The following is a 19,727-nucleotide window of genomic DNA, read 5'->3' on the forward strand; positions in this document are numbered from 1 at the left end:
GAGGTCTGCAGAGAGAGAAAGAGAGAAAGAGGAATTCCAGCCAATAAGGATTCTCAAGGTCAAAGACACTGGGAAATGCTGTCTGCACACTTGGGATTCATGGTGTTCAGAAAAAGCTCTCCCGAGCTCTAGAGGGAAAATAAGCATCGAACCTGAATTTGTTGTGTCTCCCAGACTCTACCTATGATCTTCTACATCATGAAACACAATTTCAAAGTTAATGATCAGGTCCCTCTAGTTACAAATACATCCAGAAAAGGAGGCCCAGAGAAGGCCAGAGGCTCATTCAGGATCGTGCACCCACCTCATGAATGCTGACACGGTGTACATTTCCCAGCCCCTGCCCTGTATCTCGATGATCTGCTCAGCTGTGGGCTTTCAGGAAGTCAAAACCTGAACGTAGACCTCAGATCCCAGGATTAGTTTGACAAAGATCCTGGGACTCAATATACTCAGTAAGGTCTGCTTTCGGCCTCACTGTTCCAGAAATGAGTCATTCAACCAACATTTATTAAGCACGATGTGGCAGGCACTACACAGTTTACAGGGAACAAGACACGGCTGTTCAGAAGACTCATAATACAGTCATCCATAAGGAAACCAAAATTGATTGAACTGTCCTTGAGAACCCGTCTTTGGAGCAGGGGCGTGTAGGAACTAACATATGCACATTTCGTTTCCTTTGCTACTTTTTTTTTTTTTTACATTTGTGTCTAATGAAATCATAACGGAATAAAGAACACTTTGCTGTACTCAGTGCAGGTTGGGAAAGCAAAAAGACACGTGGGCTCCTCCGTGAGCCCCTCACCCTATAAGTTCATCCAGTCATGTGTTACCTCTGGCTTTCCCCATAGAGGCTGAAGTTCATTCCATTTGCTATTGGCTGCAAAGAAAATCATCGGCTTCAAAGCAGGATTTTGGTTTTGAAGCATTTCGGAGCACATCACATCTAAAAGACCCTAGAAAATGTGGTTTCCAGAACCCATGTCACTCTGGAACCCCCCAGATGAGAGATGGAGAAGAGGGGTTGCTATGCTAGGTGGTCTTTCCGATGAACCCTGACTATCTGTCTAGCAAGCAGAACCATTGTCTCCTGTAATTCCAGAAGACAGTTCCAAAAGACAAAACAAAACTCATCGAGTTTCAGGCTTGAGGGAAATCCCGCATCTCATGTGTGAAGGAGAAACTAGCCTTGAGTGTGTTCTGAAGGTGTGACTAAGGAAAGGGAAGCTAAGAAGTCAGAAGTTCCTCAAGGCCCTTTGTCCTGTGTGTTCCCTAAGCAAAGCTGCCCAGAAAATAAATGTGTCTTTCAAGAGCACTTGCACTTGTGGTTTCTCCAGGAGCAACACGCAGCACCAACTGGCAAAGCAAAGGTGACTGCCCCCCCCCAGCCTTAAACGAATGTACTGTGAGCTTACAAAAAATCAGAACAAATCAGAAAGAAACCCCAGTCACAGGAAAGACCCCTCAACTGCACTAAAGCAGCTGCCAGAGCACAGGGCTACAGACCTACATCTTTAGAAAGTCACAGCCCACACCAACAATTGCCACTCAGACCTGTCATTTAAAAAGCAACCCAGGTGCAAGTCACAGAACAAATCTTTGTTAGAAAGGGTAAGTTGAAGTATATACTCTTAAAGGTCCAGGCTCCACTTTCTCATCTCTAAACGGAACATTCTTTGTCCAGAATGTCTGAGTTTATTCCAACAGCCTCGGTTCATTTTCTCAGCTAAGAATAGTTTGGTTTCTATGCAGCAGGACTACAGAAAGCATATGCACACTGGGAGTGTGTGTGTGTGTGTGTGTGTGTGTGTGTGTGTGTGTACGCACGTGGGTATTTGTGCATGCTTGGAAATATGGCCACCATTGTATATGCCCATGAGAATGTTTCTAAGCAGTTTTATCGAAACAATTGGGGGTGAGAGGTGAGATTTTGCCTAAGGAAACCTCTTCCTCACAGTCAAGCTCCCAGACAGACTCAGCAGCCAGGTCACCGTCTGGCGTCGTTGGAGAGATTTGAGACATGTGATCGAAAGGCCCCTCCTCCTCCTCCTCTCCCACCTCCCTGTCTCCGGAGGATACTGCATTCGGTATCATGTGGACATAGGCAGCAGCGATCTCCTTGTGGAAGACCGTGTCTTGGTTGTAGGAGATGAGCTCATTACTGATGTTTACCGTCTGCACTGGGGTCCGGAAGCAGAAGTGGCTGCACCCCAGCAGCTGGGCAAACACCTTCCGGAAGTCTGCATTAAAGGCATAGATGATGGGATTGAGAGAGGAGTTGGCCCAGCCAAACCAGACGAATATGTCGAAGGTGGTCTCGCTGACACAAGGGAAGCCAGTCTTTGGGCCCTCGGCATCCCCACTACTGCAGAAAGGAACCATACAGTTCAGGATGAAGAAAGGCAACCAGCAACACACGAAGACCCCCATGATCATTGACAGGGTTTTGAAGACCTTGGTCTCCTTCTTGATGGACGCTCGCAGGCTGGGGTCAGGTTCATAGGCTCCACGACTCCGGCAACTCTGAGCATGCTCAGCTGCCCTCTCTAGGGAGGAGATCCGCCGGATCTGCACCTGCGCAATGCGGTAGATACGCGTATAGGTCACGATCATGATGGCCACCGGGATGTAGAAGCTGATGAGTGACGAGGAGATGGCGTAGGTTCGGTTCAGGCTGGAGTCACAGTTCTCCGTCCTCCCTTCTAGCTCCCAGCCTTCCTCCCAGGGTGTCCCATTGGACAGCAGGCCCTCTTGGCCCTGGGAGCCTGCCTTGTCTCTGTGCCAATTGAGTTGGACCGGGATGAAGGAGATGAGGATGGACAAGGTCCAGGCCAGGCCCACCATGACCAGGGCTACTCGCTGGGTCATCTTGCGCTCGTAGCGGAAGGGTCTGGAAATAGCCCAGTAACGGTCCACGCTGATGATACACAGATTCAGGATGGAGGCAGTGGAGCACATGATGTCAAAGGCCACCCAGATGTCGCAGAATGTCCCAAAGGGCCAGTACCCAGCCACCTCAGCCACAGCCTTCCAGGGCATGACCAGCAATGCCACGAAGAGGTCTGAGACAGCTAGGGATACGATGAAGATGTTGGTCATCTTGGCGCGCAGATGGCGGCTGCGGACGATGGCAGCACACACTAGCACGTTCCCGAGCAAGGTCCAGACGATTAGGAGAGTCAGGAGGCCTGCGGTGACCACCTGCGCGGGTCCCAGTGGGGTTGCAGAGCCCGCTGGGGCGTCCACCTGAGCCAGTTGCCTCTGTAATCCCAGCCTTGCCGGTTGAGCCGTGCGGTTGCGCCCAGGAGGCAGCATGTCGCGCTGAGTAGCTCGGGCTCTCTGCTTGCGGTCCCAACTTCGCCCCTGCGCCCCGTGGAAGGCCCCATCGGGCACCCCAGAGGGTGCTCCGGGCCCTGCAGCTGACCGTCCCCGGACCCGAGGAGCGCTCACCGTGCACCGCTTAGGATCCTGTAATGGTAACACTCTTGCGCACCTCTGGTCCCCAAGATGGGACCAGAAACGACCGATGCCCGCGGGCCGCCGGGTCTGAGATCCTGTGTCGGCAGCACACCGGAGGCTGCCGCTGTGTCTGGTTCCGAGTCGGAGAAACGCAGAGCGGCCGCCAACGGGGGCGGGGTCCGGAGTCGCGGGCACCGGGCGATCTCTCTGGCGCGGTGGCTGCCGCGTCCCGCGCGCCCGCCCCTATCAGCCACGCTTCTGCAGCCCGCGCGCCCTCCCACCTGCTTCCTAGCTTCATGACTCTCTGATGTCTTCTTCCAACTTTAGAGGCCACACACAGGTCCGAGAGTGAACCCAGTGCCACACCCTTGCCCCAAACCCATGAATTAGCTTCTCCCAAACACCTCTCTTGGTGTCTCTCCTGGAACACTTCTGGGTGGAGGAGATCCAGAGGCCTCTAGACAAACCAGAGACTTAGAGGATAGGAGAGTGGCCTTCGAAGTCACAACTGTATCCCGAACCCCTATTCTGGGTCATAGGACCTTGAATTCTCTACTCAGTTTCTCTGATCCTTGCTTTCTTCTCCCAGAAGGAGAGATAAAAGGTCTCCTTCCTGGGTGCGCAAGGATTTGGGAGAGTCACCCAGAAGGTGATCAGTGACAGTAGAAGCCCCTAATCCCACCTCCTCCTCTCGCACTCCAGTCGCACACAGGCCTCCACAAGACCACCCACTTTTCTCCTCCCTCCTAATTTCAGACATGTTCAATTCACAGAAGTGGGGGTGGGCTGGGGAGAGGCTGGTGATTCAGTGTGTTTCACAGAAACGGAAGCTGTAAGAACCCAAACTGGAGAGGGAAAGAGGGACTGTGGGGAAAGAATAGAGAAAGAGCGGTGTTCTCTGGCCTTCGCACACCTCTCACACACAAGTCTCTCAAGATGCTCCTGTCTTCCTGAGCTCAGATGGAGTGAAAGAAAGCAAGCACCTGAAGGTTGCCCTTCCCCTGTAGGTGTGGCCTCCGATTTCAGCTGCTTGCCCTCCACCCAGAAGCACTTGCGCTTTGAGCAGCTCCCGGAGTCCTTGCTTCTGAACGTCAAAATACGCTTGCACCTTTAATCTTGCTCCCAGCTTTCTGCTGGGGGAGACAGACAGATCACCTGTCCCAGTGCCAGAGCACAAACTGGACAGTCACCCTTCACTCCTGCCTCTCCTCTCTGCCACCAGTGGCCTTGTCTCTGAATTCATTATGGTGTCACCATCCCAGCCTCCAGGTGCTGAACTGCCCTGGTCCCACCCTACACCCCCTCCCCGCTCAACCACAAGCAGAGTTCTCTTTCTGCTTTGTGGTTGGGTAGATTCTAGCATGGTTTCTCCTGACGGAGAAGTTCCCAACAGTTCCCTATGAGACTGGGCCTCTGGCCAGGCATATCGGTAGGATGGCTCATCAGTTTATGCTTGCTTGTCTCTACCCATAGCTCCTATTGTTTCTCCCGGGGTTCCTCCGAATTTGACCTGTGTTTGAGAAGGCAACAGGACCACTCTAAAGAAAGATCAGTCATCAGAAAGCTCAGATGGGTCAGATGGGGATTTCCAAACCCGAGTCAACCTCTGTCACGACCTTGACATCCTAGAAAGCAACCCCTCATGATGCTGGGAAAGAACTATGATTGTTAGAAATAGGCTCAGAGTCCAGCTATTTATTGAGCAACTACTAGATACGAGGTTCTAGTACAGACAGATAGATAGATAGACAGATGGATGAGATACATGCAGAATATGGATATCCATGAGCTGTCAGGCTTGCGATATGGTATATGTTTGAGGAACAAATTTATATTTGTTCTCACATTCTTTAGAAATCTGCAGCTCCACTAATCAATACCCAGGCACTTGCTGATGGGAGGGGTACAGCCCATGTGTATCATAGAGAGAAGAGGTTTGCATAGTGAAGCAAGAAAGAATCAGATCAACAACACACTCTGTTTCTCCATGTCCACAAAACCGCTGTTCGAGTCAGGGACACAGCTACAACCTATAGAACTTGCTTAGGCCTGGGAGAGACGGGGAGAATCTCGGACATACTCATTGGGCTGAGGGTATGTCTCTGTGACAGAGCACAGTCTTAGCGTGCCTGAGGCCCTGAGTTCAACCCCCATCTCCAAAAATTAATCGTCATAACAACTTAATTTCAAAGTAAGGCAGTTTTGGTTTGTGCTAAGTGCTATTCGGGAAGCAAAATAAGAGTATCTAGACTGAAGGCACAAACTGCTTCTCGCCAATAAGGAAGATGAGCAAGATTGGGTGAAGCCAATCACTCTGGAAGAGAAGACAGGCTGATGCAAAGGCCCAGAGGCAGAATGAGCCTGCCTGAGAAGAAAGCACAAAGGTCAGTAGGGTTCTTACAGCACAGTTTCCAAGAGAAAGCAAAGGTGTGAGACTGAGAAGGGCGTGAGCCATGTTGCCATGGTGAAGACACTGAACTGTGTTCTAAGCACCAGATGACTGGTGTTTAAATCCGCACCTCTCCCTTTTAACACCATCATCATTTTGGATGCACATGGCCATCTCTGCAACATTCATGGCAGTCCCTATCACCCTTCTCATGAGAGTCAGCTCCAGCTGTCCTTGGACAGACATCACTGTGATCCTTTACAGCAACGATGGCACCAGACTCCCTTGCTGCTAGGTGGAGGCTGGGTGCCAGGTTCTAGTCAAAAGCATGCGGCTAGGTCTTGAGAAGGCGTGCAGCTAGACTACGGTCTGAGCTTAACTCAGTTCTACTTCTCCAGGGCATCCTACCCACCATCAGAAGTGTGAGCCATGAGGAAAGGCTGCATGAAGTTCCCCTGAACTCCGGAACAACTGAATTCTCAAGAACACAGCCAGCGCTAACTGCCAGCTGAGGGTGGACTGGCTCAGACATTCCAGTCTGTTCTAGCCATAATCACCTCTGCTTGAGGCTGGTTGTCATGATCTTGGAAGCACCACTTGCCAAGCAGAATTTTCCAGCCTCGATGATGGGGGAGGTATAGAAATGGCCCCACAAACAGATCATAAGGCCTGCTTGTCTGGCCCAGCATACAAACAATGCAGAGAGGAGCTGAATGTCCTTCCACTAAGAAGCTAGGCTGAGGACTGGGGTGAGGCTTGCCTCTACAGACAGTCTTTTTCCATATTTGCAGTAGAAAAGAATGAGGCTCAGACAGAAAACAGAGCAAAGCAGAGACCGGGTCAGACCAGGTATGGGGGGAAGGGAAACAAAGAGAGACAGAGAGGCAGAGACAGAGAGACAGAGAAGCAGAGAGAGAGAGAGAGAGAGAGAGAGAGAGAGAGAGAGAGAGAGAGAAGCAGAGAGAGAGAGACAGAGAGAGAGAGAGACAGAGACAGACAGAAACAGAAAGACAGAAAGGCAAAGACAAAGACAGATGCAGAGAGAAAGGCAGAGAGATGGAGGAGAGGAGAGAGGAAGGGGAGAGAGAAAGGAAAGAGAAAGAGAATATCTTGTAATTCAGTCGTACCCCCTGGTCTTTGCAGTTGTAAAAGCCAATAAATCTCTTTTGACTGAAAGGTGTCTTTAGAGGTTCAGATGCCATCTGCCATCAAAAAGCTCACCCATGCAAAGCTGGTGAGCAAAGACTGCCCAGGGGCATGAGAACAAGAGTTTGCCTGAGTGCCTGTTAGGCTGACAGGGTGGGCTGAGCAGACAGGAAGGGACAGCACAACTGGTGAGCTGGTGGAATTCACCAGCATTTCAGAACTAGGGCATGCCTAGGAGAGGGAGCAGTATATGCAAAGGCACAGAGACCTAAGTGTGGAAAGGATTTCTGAAACTCTCACGGTGTAGTCTGCTATCCAGAAGACGTCTTGGCTTCCCCTCTGTGGTGAAGACTTTATCTACAGGGTCAGAACACATAGCCTAGGAGGTGTGGTGTGCATTTCTGCAGGCCCCTTCCACATGCAATAGTTTATGCCAGCTTTGGTTGATCAATAGTTTGATTAGAGAGGTGACTGGGTTGTCACGGCACTTGCCTAGCATGCATGAACCACCATGCCACTTACTTGCATAAGGTGATGTGGGCCTGTCATCCCAGCAGGCAGGAGTGAAGGCAGGAGAAGCAGAAGTTGTGGAGGTTGATGCTGCTGGTGGGACGGGATTAAAGAGAAAATGGCTTCCCTAGAAGAATTATGTCACTGGAGGCAGGATTTGAGAGTTTAAAGACTGGTGCTATTTCCAGGTCACTCTCACTGCTTCGTGTTTGAAGGTGAAGATGTAGCCTTCAACATTCAGCTCTTGACACCATGTCTGATACTTTCTGCCATGATTGTCTCATTGTTCTGGTGCCCTAACCTCAAACAAAACCTTTCTTCTCTAAGTGGCCTTAGTCATGTTTTGTCACAGATGTTCCATGATCCTCTTGCCTTCGATGTGAGTTTGAGGCCACAATGAGTGTCTTGAGACCCGGACTTTAAATGGGGAAGGGGAGTGCATGCATGGCTACCTCTGTTTCTCACCTGACTCTTTCTCACCAGAGTTTAGGGGAGTAGAGCTGAAAACCAGAGGTCTCTGAATCTTAGGAGTCAGCCTCACTGGGGCTGTCAGGGCTAGTTCCAAACAGCTAAGTGCTTATAAGCCCTTGCATTTATCCAACCAGAACCTCGCCCTCAGAGGCTAGTGTGGGAAATGATTCTCTCCTCAGCTGGATCCTGCACAACTCCACATTCAGGACTTTCACTGAGCACCCGAGCACAAGGTGGTCTCCCCATTCAAATGCTCGTCTGGGAATCCATTGATTCTTCTTTTGATGAAGAAGTGTCTTAAGTGGATTTATTCCCCTGACATAAAGATCATGACTCAACATTGACAGGACAAAGAGAGTAGGGTTCACCCCTGAGGACTCAGTCCCCGGCCCCTCAACTCACTCAGCTTGAAACACCTGGAGCTTGTTCTGAAAAGAGGAGAGAAGCCTTCTGTGTTGCCTTAGCCTGGCTCCTTTGTCTTCTGAAAAAGGCAGGCCACCTCTGGCTCACCCCAGTCAGAGGCATGGAGAGTCCTGGAAATTTCATAGGACTTTGTAACATATGGCTTTTCATAAGGTCAATGCAACAGCCCACTCTATCCCCCTTGCTTTGTGTTCCCGTACCATAAAAATGTTGGATAATCTCCCTTTGGGGACTCAGTTCAGGTCCCAAACTGGCCACTCCCCTGTGTGCTCAAAAGTAAAGCATTCAATTTTAAGCTTCTGAAGTTAGGTTAGCCTTCTCGGCTTCTACCCTGGACCCAACAAAAGGAGTCTGGTGCATTCACAGTGCAGCACGGTGTAGAAAGGAGCATAGACTTATGAAGCCATCTGAGGTACAATCCCTTCTTTTAAATTACCTGACTTGAAACTGTAAGCAAGCTACTGACCTCTGAGAGCCTCCATCTTTAGATGAGAATGTTACTATGCCATGCAAGGGTGGCGTGGGAAAATAAGAGGCTATCCTTAGGAAACGGCAAATGTCTAGCCCAGTCAAGTTGTGCTACAACAATGCTATGTAACACACTGACCTGGGTTCTTGACAGTTGGAAAATTACAAGCTGTATTTCCCGCTAATGATTTGCAACCAGCAGGAGAAGCTTCACCTCAACGAGGAGTCAGGTTCTGTTTGCTCTGTATGTCTTTCCTTCTGGGGTAGTAGCTTCCCGGTGTTTGCCTTTTTCTTGGTACAGGGGTTTCAGCAAGCCCATCCTGACCCCACATTCACTTAGAGCTGTGGATGGAACTGTGGGCCGGTGTTTACCCATACATGGTCCTTAACACATAGAACCCAAAGTTGACTGACAGCCAAACCCTCACTCATCTCCTCTGTTGTTTTCTATTTTGGGTCCTGGATACATTTGTAGTCACCATTGTCCATTGTCCAGTGTCTTCTGTGGATAAGTGCCTGCCCTCCACTTGGTCCTCTCCCACTATGACATTTCTCAAAAACATGTGACTTTCTTCACACCCCCATTCTTTAGGACCTGTTAGTTATCATTAATTTAATCAATAAAATTTACTCATTAACCCCAAACGTCTTAACCACCAGTCACCTCCCACTTTCCCAGCCTCGACTCTAGCCACACAAGGCTCCCCAATCACCCGGCCCCCTCTTTTGTCAGTTTTCAGCCCTCTCCTTTTGAGTCTTTGAACTCTACCTTTGCTCTTGTCCCTAACTGAAATATTCTACTCTCTCTTTCCTGAATGGAGGGGAGCTTATACTTGTCCTTAAACCTGTACCTATGCCCAGTCCTTCCCACGACTCTGGGCAGGCAGCCGCCGTCTTTGCACTCCGGCAGCACACAAGCCCAACGCTGTGATGTAATGCATGGGCACCATACCCACATGTGGCGCTAGCAATGGGGAGGTGCTGAACGCTTACTGCTAAGATCTATGCCAGGTAAGGATGCCCATGCTCGCCATCACTAGTCAACCCTCCGACTTCTGCTCAAAACAAAGCTTGAGTCACCACCAACAGCAATTAGACATGAAAAAAAAATTCAGGTTAGGAAGGAATAAGTAAAATTATTCCTATTTGTATATGACACAGTCTTACTGGGGGAGACCCCAAAGACTTCAACAACAACAATGAACAAGCAAACTAAAAAACAAAACAAACGAAACAACAGCAGCAACAAAAACCCTATGAGCTCTAACAAGCGAAGACTTAGGCTATGAGATCGATGTGCAAAAATCCAGTGGCATCTTCCTATGGAATAACTACCTACCCAAAAAAGAAATCCTTATCATTGCACAAAAAGAAGTAAATTTCATGAAGAAAGTGAGAGAACCCCACACCCAAACTGTAAAACTTTAAAAAGTTTCCTATGACCAGTTGGAGTGGGATGAGGAGAACCCATCAGTTTTAAAAGACCAAATGACTTGAACAGACTTCTAGGCAAAGGCTATAAGAAACACTGGGCAGCATAGAACAGTTGCCCACATCGACATCAGGAGGGTACCAGTTCTCAAAAGGACAAGGAGTCAAAGAATTGCTGCACTGGTGAGGGCGTGAGCCAGGGCAACCCGAGGCACTGCAAGGGAGAATAGCAGGGAAGCCATAACAGAAGGAAGTGTGGGAGGCAGAAGCAGCAGACAGCAGCCACAGCTCCTGAGCTTCACCCTGTGGAGGGAGACCTGAGAGCAGAGGGGACTCTCAATTTGGCTATGGGCACACTGAGTTTTAGGCCCTCCAAGTAGTCAGTTGGCATGGCCATCGTGGAGCTGAGGTGCAAATCTAGGCCTTGACAATGTCCCGATGCTAAGGGAGCTCTTGCTCCCGAATTGGACCCTCCGGGAGAACGAAGTGAGGAGCCAAGAGGTCCTTTGGACCACCAAAGAACTTCAAATGCTCAGAAAGTCAGGAGAACCCACACACATAATTCAAAGAAGAGCCAGAGGGCAGGGCCAGCCTGGAGGACGCATGTCTTTGGGGTCACCCCCACGCTGCAGAGAGCCTGAGTCACAAATGGTTTGATTCATGACTCAGGTCACCCTGCGTTGAGCACAAACTCAGATCACAGTCCCCGAATTCACCTCTCTGCCATTTCTATTTGTGTCTGAGGCACAGAGGGGGTGGGGTCAGGCTGGCTCCCTGCAGCTCCCCTAACTCTCTCAGAGGCAGAAAGCAACCAGTGCCATGTCAGCATCTTGGAGGTGTGGACCATCAGAATGAGGCTTGCTGGCTAAAATGGAGCGGAAAACTACGTGAGGTGTCCCTGCTGCCCTGCCCAGCCTCCACCAGCAGCTGGCCTCCCTCACCTGTGACACCTTAACCGGCATCTTTGTCTTAGGGGTCACACCATCTCCTCTGACTCCATTTAGGGTGACATAGCACAACTCCATCAGCTTAGCCCTGTCTATTGGGTGCCATTTCCCATTTACAGGTTCTAAACAATAGTCAGGTTTGGCACATGGGTTGCTGTCTCTCAGGCTCTCTGGATGGTGTGGAGAAACAGCGGAGCAGGCTGTCTGAGATCAGCGCTGCCCATCTGCAGAGAAACAGCTAGTGCCACTCAGCTACCCCTGAGATTCACTCAGAATTATACTCAGAATTACGATAAGGGTTCCTCGTGGCAGATTACGTGTAGGGCAGCCTGGGTGCCATCTCAAGCCACTTGATGACTCTCTGTGAAGACCTCTACTGCCACAGTGACACCAGAATACCCTGAGGGTAGGAAGTGATACCACAGCAGCTGAAACCCAGCCTCTAGACTCAAGTCTTATCCCACACCATACCAGGCACTTCCTTGAGGGGCCATCCAGCTCCATACACATCACCTGAGCAGAGAAGCGAGCCCTTTCCAGAAGATGCCACCCCTGGCCTCTACTGACATCTCCTCTTTCATCAAGGAGACTGCATCATGACCAGATTCATACTAGCATCGAAAACCACATGCATTCCTGCGATTCATCCATGGCCACTGGTCCAAAGGACTCGGCCATCTTCTCTCCTGGGCACACCCTGGGAGGCTCCACTCTACCTTTCATAGAAGATGAACCCTCTGCTGTCCCTCTTCAGCCTAGCTTGTACCATGTGGCCCTGTGGACACAGATGCTCTCTGCAACCCTGGTGCTCTGGGTGGCTCAGGCTGATAAATACACCAAGAGAGCCTTTCTTTACCAGTTATGTCAGATCAAAGACTGTGCTCAATGTGGAACTGAAGAGTTGCATGGCAATGCTACCCCACTGCTGTTGGGCTGACTCAGGCACATCTGAGAAGGTTCTGGAAGCAGTTGGACAGTGAACATGTAGAAAATGACAGCCAATGGGTGAGACTCATGATGCCCTCACCAGTTCCTGCTTCTCAGACAGGTTCTTCTGAGTTAGAATGCAAGGGCACTTCTGAGGCTGACTAAGGGGTGTGGCTGACTGAGGGGTGTGGCTAAGCTGGGTCAGCTACAGGCAACAAATAAGTCTGGTTGATATCAGGAAGTCACCAAACTCTGACCTGTAGCCAAATCCATCTCAGTTCTTCCTTTATACATTGTTATGGGCATAGCTTCATTCATTCACTAAGTCCACCATGTTCCCCTTCTCACTAGAAGACAGAAATAGCCCACAAAATCTAATAACTTTTCTATCTGACTCCTTATGAAAAAAGAGTTAACCCATCTCTGGTTTAAATGCTGACATCGTTTGATGAGGTCTCCTAAAAAAGGACTTGAGTAGATAATGGGTCTAGAACTATGTTCTTGAGGTCCCGGTCTCCTGTCTTCTGTGCAGTGATGTGCGTGTAATCACTCTTATTTTGCAGGCAGTTTGCCACCCCTATTCCCCATCCCCTCCTGGAACCCTTGTCATGCATCTCCCATTCCGTGCCCTCCTCCAGCAAGGATGGGCTTAGTCAGCTTTGTAGTCCCAAGCAACAAGTCAGGAGATCCGACCCCATACTTTGAGCTTCCCCTGGCGGGAGCCACACACCCGCAGTCTGCGAGCCACTGTCTTCCAATAAGGCTGAGAGCGCCCTCTAGCGCTTGGAAGGTGAATGCAAGCCTGGATCCGCGAGCTGCAAACCTTGGCCAGCAAAACTACAGGAGTATGGCAAGGGAAGGGGCAAAGGTGAAGAGTCAGGAACAAGGGCTCTGTTTGGATAGAAGATGATCTCTCCTCACTGCGGGGGACATCCTCTTGCTTCTGGTCAAGTTGGCTTTCAGAGCACGAGGGCTTCTGGTCTCGGGTTTGCTTTCAGAACGCGAGGGAGACGGAGTGGCCGCCAGCGCGCCCCCTCCTGGTCACACTTCCCCAAAGCAGGGCTCCCTTCTACAGCACAGAGCCAAACATTTTATGCCAAATCTAGTTGTTGGTGGTGGTTTTCTGTTTGTTTATTTAGGTATTCTTTTTTTTTTAACTAGGCGAAAAGTGAGGTGTTGTGTCAATTTAGCCAATATCAGGTCAGCTGATGAGAATGTGATTCTCTCTGAGGAATGAGTCACGTGATCGCAACAGCTCCTATCATTGAGCTTACCCCACTTTGAGGATCTCCTAGCTCAGGGATCAGAGTACACTTGGCTCAGACACCCACCTCTCAGCCACCATGGATGAGCTTTGAAAACCTCCCGTGGTCGCTTTGTCCGACTTCTTCCTTATTCTCCTTTCTTTTAGATGTTTTTATTATAAAACATCTCATGCGTATAAAAAAAAGTACCAAGGGAAACACAATGGATGCCTCTGTTTGATCTCCTTATTTAAGAGTGAAAATATTTGAGACACTGCATGTACTTGACCCCTGATCTCCATCCGGCACCATTCCTGCCCACTGCACTGAACTTAGTGTTCAGTTCTAATGTGTCAGCAACTTCCTACTGCAAGGTGTCTCCCAGAGCATTAGTGCATCCAGAGTTGTCCTGTCTGTTTCTAAGCACCTTGTTGGAACTTCATGCTGTCTATATTTCTGTTTTATGCTGTCTCTCCTTGAATACTGTTTGAGAATGGTTCACATTGAAAGATAGAGTTCTGGGTCATCCCCCTTTACACTCCTGTGGGTACTGCAATGTAGAAGCAGTCTGCTCCTGACCAACAACCAGGATGCGCTCCACTAATACCTGGCCACCCCTAAGCCTGTCTTAGGAGCCCCTAGAGATCTGGACATGCCCATTCTTAGGTAATGTGTACCTCCAGCCTTACCCAGCATTGCCAGCCACTCTAACCGACTGGTTTCTACCAGTTCATCTCTCATCCACAGCCAGCATGGGTCTGATTTCTTTCACACTGCTTTGACTTGGACAAACATATGGTGTCCCTGAAGGACAAGTGTGTTGGAGGCTCTGTTCTCCGTGTTGATGCTGAGAGATGTGGGACCTTCTGAAGTGGAGACGAATGGAAAGTGGTTGAGTCCCTGAGGGTGTGAACTCAGTGGTATCAAAGTGGTTCTTACAAGACAAAGAGTTAATCCTCATCAGAGTGTTTCTGTAAGAGAATCCTTGACTTTCCCTTTACTCACACCCCCTATCTTGCCCTGACACCTCTCTCTTTCACTTGGTCCAACCACAATGCCATGCCCCAGGGCCTTCACCATGTGGAAACAGAGTTGGCCCATATTAATTGGACTTTAAACCTCCAAAACTGTGAAATAAATAAACAGATGTCTTCTCTTGTTAAATACTCACACTCGGCCATGGTGCCATACATACACAGTAACAGAAAACAGACCAGTGTGATTTGCCAATGTATGTGTGGGAAATTCATTCATTGCTGCCTGAATTTGTGTTCCCTTTATGATAGCAGCAATAGCCCAAAGCTTGGATATTGTTCACCTTAATGTTCCCCTGAAAACTGCCCTGGAATGAAGAAAATAGCCCTTTCCTTAGCCTTACCAAAGGTATGACAGGAAGTTTGATGACAGCCACCGTCCAGCCTTCAGTTTGGGCAAGGAGGATCACTCCTGTAAGGGCTGCCCCTAAAAGACTCTGAACCCAGCGAAGCTGAGCTGACTTGGCCAAGCTCTAACAGGGTCACTCAACTACAGCCCAGTCAGTCAGGCCCAAAGTTACGGCTCCCTCCCCCTTCTTGGCAGAAGCCCAAACCCAGAAACCAAGGCCTCCACGCTGCTGAAGAGGGGTCAAGTTCATGCCAACCAAAACTCAGAAATGCCATCTCATGCCATGACCAAACAGGACTCTTTGGACAAGTCCAAAACCTCAGAAATAAAGGTATTCTCCATGGTGCAACTTGGGATAACAAGAAAAGAAAATTCCTGAATGTACCAGAATTTCCTAAGTCACAGATGACCAAACAGTAGTATAACTATCTCCTGGAAATGCTCTCCGAAGTTACCCATAACCATATTGCAATACCATGAGAAGAGAGCCATGATGGAGCCTTGGCAGTGCTGAATTACTCAGCAGAGTCCTGAGAGATGCTTCTGCAGGACACGGGTGCTGAGGTCCTCATGAAAGGGCAGGCCCCAGCCACGCCAGATGAACCGCCTCTGGACTTGGAGCCAGAGGGCAGAGGTCACCGTGAAGTGCCAAGGTGATGTCTATGCGGGCTAAAGGGTAGAGCCAGGGCCGTGGGGATTGGGAAATGGCGGAGAGGCATGGAGTGTTAAAAACGTCACATCCAAGTTCAGCACATGTAAGAATGACCTTGTTTTGTGGTGTATGTGTGGTGCGTGCATGTGCGTGTGCGTGTGCACATGCACGCATGCGTGTTGTGTCTGTGTGTGTCTACTGGTGGCTGCCTGGGAACTTCAAGTTAATGGCCACTGTGCCTGGGCCATTGTCTCTCAGCCTCAGGACTACTGCTTGAGACCAAGAGGTCGTTTAGGGTTGAGCTCTCCTCTGTATTATAGAATGCTCAGGAATGTCCCTGGTCCCTACCACTAGGTGACAGCAACTCCCATAGTGTGAGCAGCTACACGTGTCTGCTCTCCGAGGAATCAGTTCGCTAAAACTGCTTAAAACTGGGCATGGCAGTACAAGTCTGTATCCCTGCCACTAGGGAGGCAGGGACAAGAGGATCAGGAGTCAGTTTGAGAAAAACCTAGGTAAGACATAAGATTCTGTCTCAAGACACACACAGTTACAACAGGTACACACACACACACACACACACACACACACACACACACACACCTCAACACAATGCAAATTCCAATAAATGACTGCCAGATTATATTGTTTATGGGGAAATGACAAGAAAAATTCGTAAGAGGCAATTCCTTTTCTAAAGCTTTATTTTCCTTTTATTTGTTGGGGTAGCGCACTCTTGTGTGTGAGTGCAAGTGTCCCTAGAAGCCAGAAAAGGATATCAGTTCTTCTGGAGCTAGAATTACAGGCAGTTGTAAACCTCTATGCCATACTAGGAACCAAACTTTGGTCCTTTTTGAGGGCAGCAAGCCATCTCTCCAGCCCCCACCCCCAAGACCCAATTCTTTTTTTTTTTTTTTTTTGGTTCTTTTTTTCAGAGCTGGGGACCGAACCCAGGGCCTTGCGCTTCCTAGGTAAGCGCTCTACCACTGAGCTAAATCCCCAGCCCCCCAAGACCCAATTCTTAAAAAGCATTTTCTATGCAAAGATGGCTGAATGCAGATATGGGATCAATGGATGTGTGGGGCCAACCATCTCTTTTAAAATACCATTTTAAATAAGAGAGATGTTTTACAAACATGATTGGCTTTTGCTGGGCCACTTAGGAATGCAAAATTGTGAGCATTCTAAAATCAAAAGAGGCCAAGGATGTCAATTGTGGTTCATTCATTTGAGATTCTGACAGCAGTAAAATGATATTTGCCAGGAATTTATAACAGTGTAGAGAAAGGTGTCATCACACTGTCAAACAGGAAAGCGGGAAGATAAAATTAGAAATGTCAGGTTATCACTAGCGAGTACAGCAATTAAAAAAAAAGCCTGCATGTCATCACAGCTGAAAGATACACCATGATGTTTCAAAGTAATCGTTAACAATACAACGTGGGCCATTTTTCCTGCCTCCCGTTCCAAAAATATTCAGACTTTCTATGTAATAAACTGGATCTAGATGTAGCAAAAATGAGAACATCAATGTTTACTTTTTTTTAATGCTTCAAAATGATCACAGATAAAAATGAACAGAAAATTTAGGGATGGCCACATGTTTGTCTTAGCCTAGAGACAAAGCCTCGGGCAGTTGATTGAAAGTAATTCTGCCCCCAAATTAAACCAGCTCAAATATTAAACTACAAACTAAAATGCGTTTCTTTCCAAGCCCAGCAACCCTGAGCAGGAAAAAAATGTGAGTGGATCGAAACGCAGATGGCCAGGAAAAAGTTGTACACAGTCCTATAAATTACAGACAGGAAATGCTTGTTATGAAAAACTCCATCATTTCCCACCCCAAATTCGGATCACCTTCTTCTAAAACACAGGGTCTCAGCCAAAAGGAGCCCGAATCATTTTGGATCTGATTGGAATTGGCTGGCTAAGGACAGGCTCCAGCTACCTCGTGCAGTTGATCTAACTGCTTGCTCTCGCTCAGGACGAGGGCAACTCCAGACACAGACAAGACAAAAGGCATCCTTCCTGCCTTTGTCAGACAGTGTTTGCTCAGCCCTGCCCTTCGCAGGTGGCTGAAGAGCCCCCTCATTCCCCAGTCCCTTCTCCTTTCATGAGGACTCAAGCTAGATTTTACAATAGACCTCAAAGAGGGCGGCAGCTGCGTGCATCCTGTAGAAAATGGAGAAGGGCATGGCCAGGTTGACCACAATTATCCAGGGTTCAAAGCCAAAGACAATTTCCTCCAGTCCGTTGTCATACTCGGGACGGCAGCCAAAGGCAGGGGGAATCCAAAGCTGAAAGAGAAGAGGCAGGCTTCGTCTCCACTTCACCACAAATCATGCTACGGCTTCGCTTCGTGCAAGGTCTCCAAGGTGCATGTGTTCAAGGCCTGGTCCCTGGCTGACACGCTACTGCAAGTCAACTAGATCATGGGGAACTAACTTCATCAGTGGGCTAACCCAGGATAGAACCATGGCTGAATGGGCTACTATAAGGTGAGAAACAGAAGAAGTAGTTGGCCGCTGGGGACCCCTCCGATGGACATATCTCATCCCCAACCTTGTATCTCTGTCACTTTGCTGCCGGAAGTAAGCTGCCCTCCTCTGCACTTCCACCATGACGTCACAGACCTGTAAGCAACAGAGCCAGCTGACCATGGACTGAAACCTTCAAAAATGTGAGGCCAAACCACCCCTTCTCTGGAGCTGTTGTCCCAGTGTGCAAAGGCTGACTCTCTGGTTAGAAGCTTTCAAGACAACCTGGCGGTCCTCCCTCAAATTCCAGGCACCATAGATGCTGACCCAGTGTGAGTTGCCATGGCTGTGTGGTTGTACAGCAGTCCTCATCTCCATGAGAACCAACAAATCTATGAGCCTTCCCTGAGCTCTCTCCATCCATCATTTTGCACTCAGACCCAAATAAACTCATCCATTTCTCTCCATACCAACAGCCTAAGGCTGACTGACTCAGCTTTCTCATCTGTAACTTAACTCTCTCTAGGAGGCACTGATGAGAGTGACCAGCAAAACTTAATAAACGGATGCTCTTGCCACTCAAAAAAAACTACACAGTGTCCTCACCTCCTCAGTTTCTCCTCTTCCTTCCTACTGACCACTCTCAAGTGATACCTGGGCCCCCTCTATGGTCCTGGGTCCTTTCTCTTACTTAGTGCATGGTTCTGTCTCAATGCCTCCTGGGCTAGACCCTCTAGTTTAGCTGCCCTATGAAGAGCTTACATAGCAAAGGCCAGCAGCCAAAAGGAACTCCTGTTTTCCACCCAGCAACTCACAAAGGGGCTGAAGTCAAACCCACAAAAGGAAGTTTTGCAGCCAACGGCCTACGGTCAGACTAGGATCGTAAGCAGACAGTCCGAGCTCTTGGCTCACTACCTGGAGAAGCTACAAGATAAATACCCATGGTTTCAGGTTGCTCTCTTTTATTTCTCTGACTTCTTGGACTTCCAAAGGGTTTCACCCTTCCATCTCAGACCTTCTCTGACCAACAGCCCTCTCTTTTGGTTCTTCGCTTGCTCAGACTCTTTATGAGTCTACCTTCTCTTTTTCCTGTATATGCCCTCTAGGGCTGTCATCTACGTCTTGGTCATAAACACTAGCTGGAGGCCTTTGACTCCCACCTAACCTCCCCTGCTCTGGAGTCTTGCATCTATTTCCCACTGGCCACTCAAGTGTTTGGAGCACATCTCAACTCACCCTGTCTTTCCCACTTCCCCTCTTACCATCATCACCTTCCTCCCAGATGTTTGCCCTGAGCTCCAAGTGTCATCTGTGTCTTCCCTCAGCCTCTCCCATATCACCCCACCACCCAATCCACAGTGAGATGCCCCCAGTCCTTCTGTGAGTCTCCACCTGCAGCCAGCCAAGCCATCCCCACTGCTGGCCTTCCTATTTCCTTTCTACCCTAGTGGTCCATTTCTACTCATTTTATGGGAATGGGGGGATTTCATGTTTGTATCACAGTCCCCATGCTTTGTTGGGGAAAGGTGAGGACACTATTGCTTCGTTTAAAATACTGAGGTCTAGGGAAACTGTCAACCAGAGAGTGTCCAATGGGCAAGCATGAGGACCATATAGAAACTCTAGCTGGAAGGCATGTGCCTGTAACCCCAGGCCTGTGGTAGAGACAGAGGACCCCTCGGGCTCATGGGCCAGCTAGTCTAACCATTTGATTAGCGCAGGATTCAGTGAGAGATACTGACTCACAAAAATAGGGTAGTGAACAGATTGAAGACATCTCAACATCAACTTCTGGCT

At 49.0% G+C, this 19,727-nt stretch overlaps 2 protein-coding genes across 4 annotated transcripts in view; both read right to left on the minus strand.

Annotated features, from left to right (window-relative positions):
* Positions 1-493: 493 nt before the first annotated feature.
* On the minus strand, positions 494-3,594 carry Drd5 (dopamine receptor D5). The gene has a single exon (NM_012768.2). It carries the CDS (start codon positions 3,316-3,318, stop codon positions 1,891-1,893), a length of 1,428 nt encoding a protein of 475 aa, NP_036900.2. The 5' UTR covers positions 3,319-3,594; the 3' UTR covers positions 494-1,890.
* Positions 3,595-16,139: 12,545 nt separating this feature from the next.
* The window catches only part of Otop1 (otopetrin 1), a 29,023-nt gene continuing 25,435 nt past the window's right edge, over positions 16,140-19,727 (minus strand). The window contains exons 6-7 of one of the 3 annotated variants that reach the window (XR_015636608.1): positions 16,468-17,750; positions 16,140-16,354 (exon numbers count right to left, since the gene is read on the minus strand). Coding sequence is in view for 2 of the 3 variants with exons in the window: in XM_087583102.1 (XP_087439228.1) it covers positions 17,580-17,750 (171 nt within the window). In the remaining variant the exon portion in view is untranslated. 3 annotated transcript variants of the gene reach the window in all.

The sequence above is a fragment of the Rattus norvegicus genome, chromosome 14, assembly GCF_021556685.1.
Source record: "Rattus norvegicus strain SHRSP/BbbUtx chromosome 14, alternate assembly SHRSP_T2T, whole genome shotgun sequence".
Taxonomy (NCBI): Eukaryota; Metazoa; Chordata; class Mammalia; order Rodentia; family Muridae; genus Rattus; species Rattus norvegicus.

Excerpts from the sequence above, each read along its gene's own strand:
- Drd5 (NM_012768.2), bottom strand. The coding sequence starts at position 3,318 with ATGCTGCCTCCTGGGCGCAACCGCACGGCTCAACCGGCAAGGCTGGGA.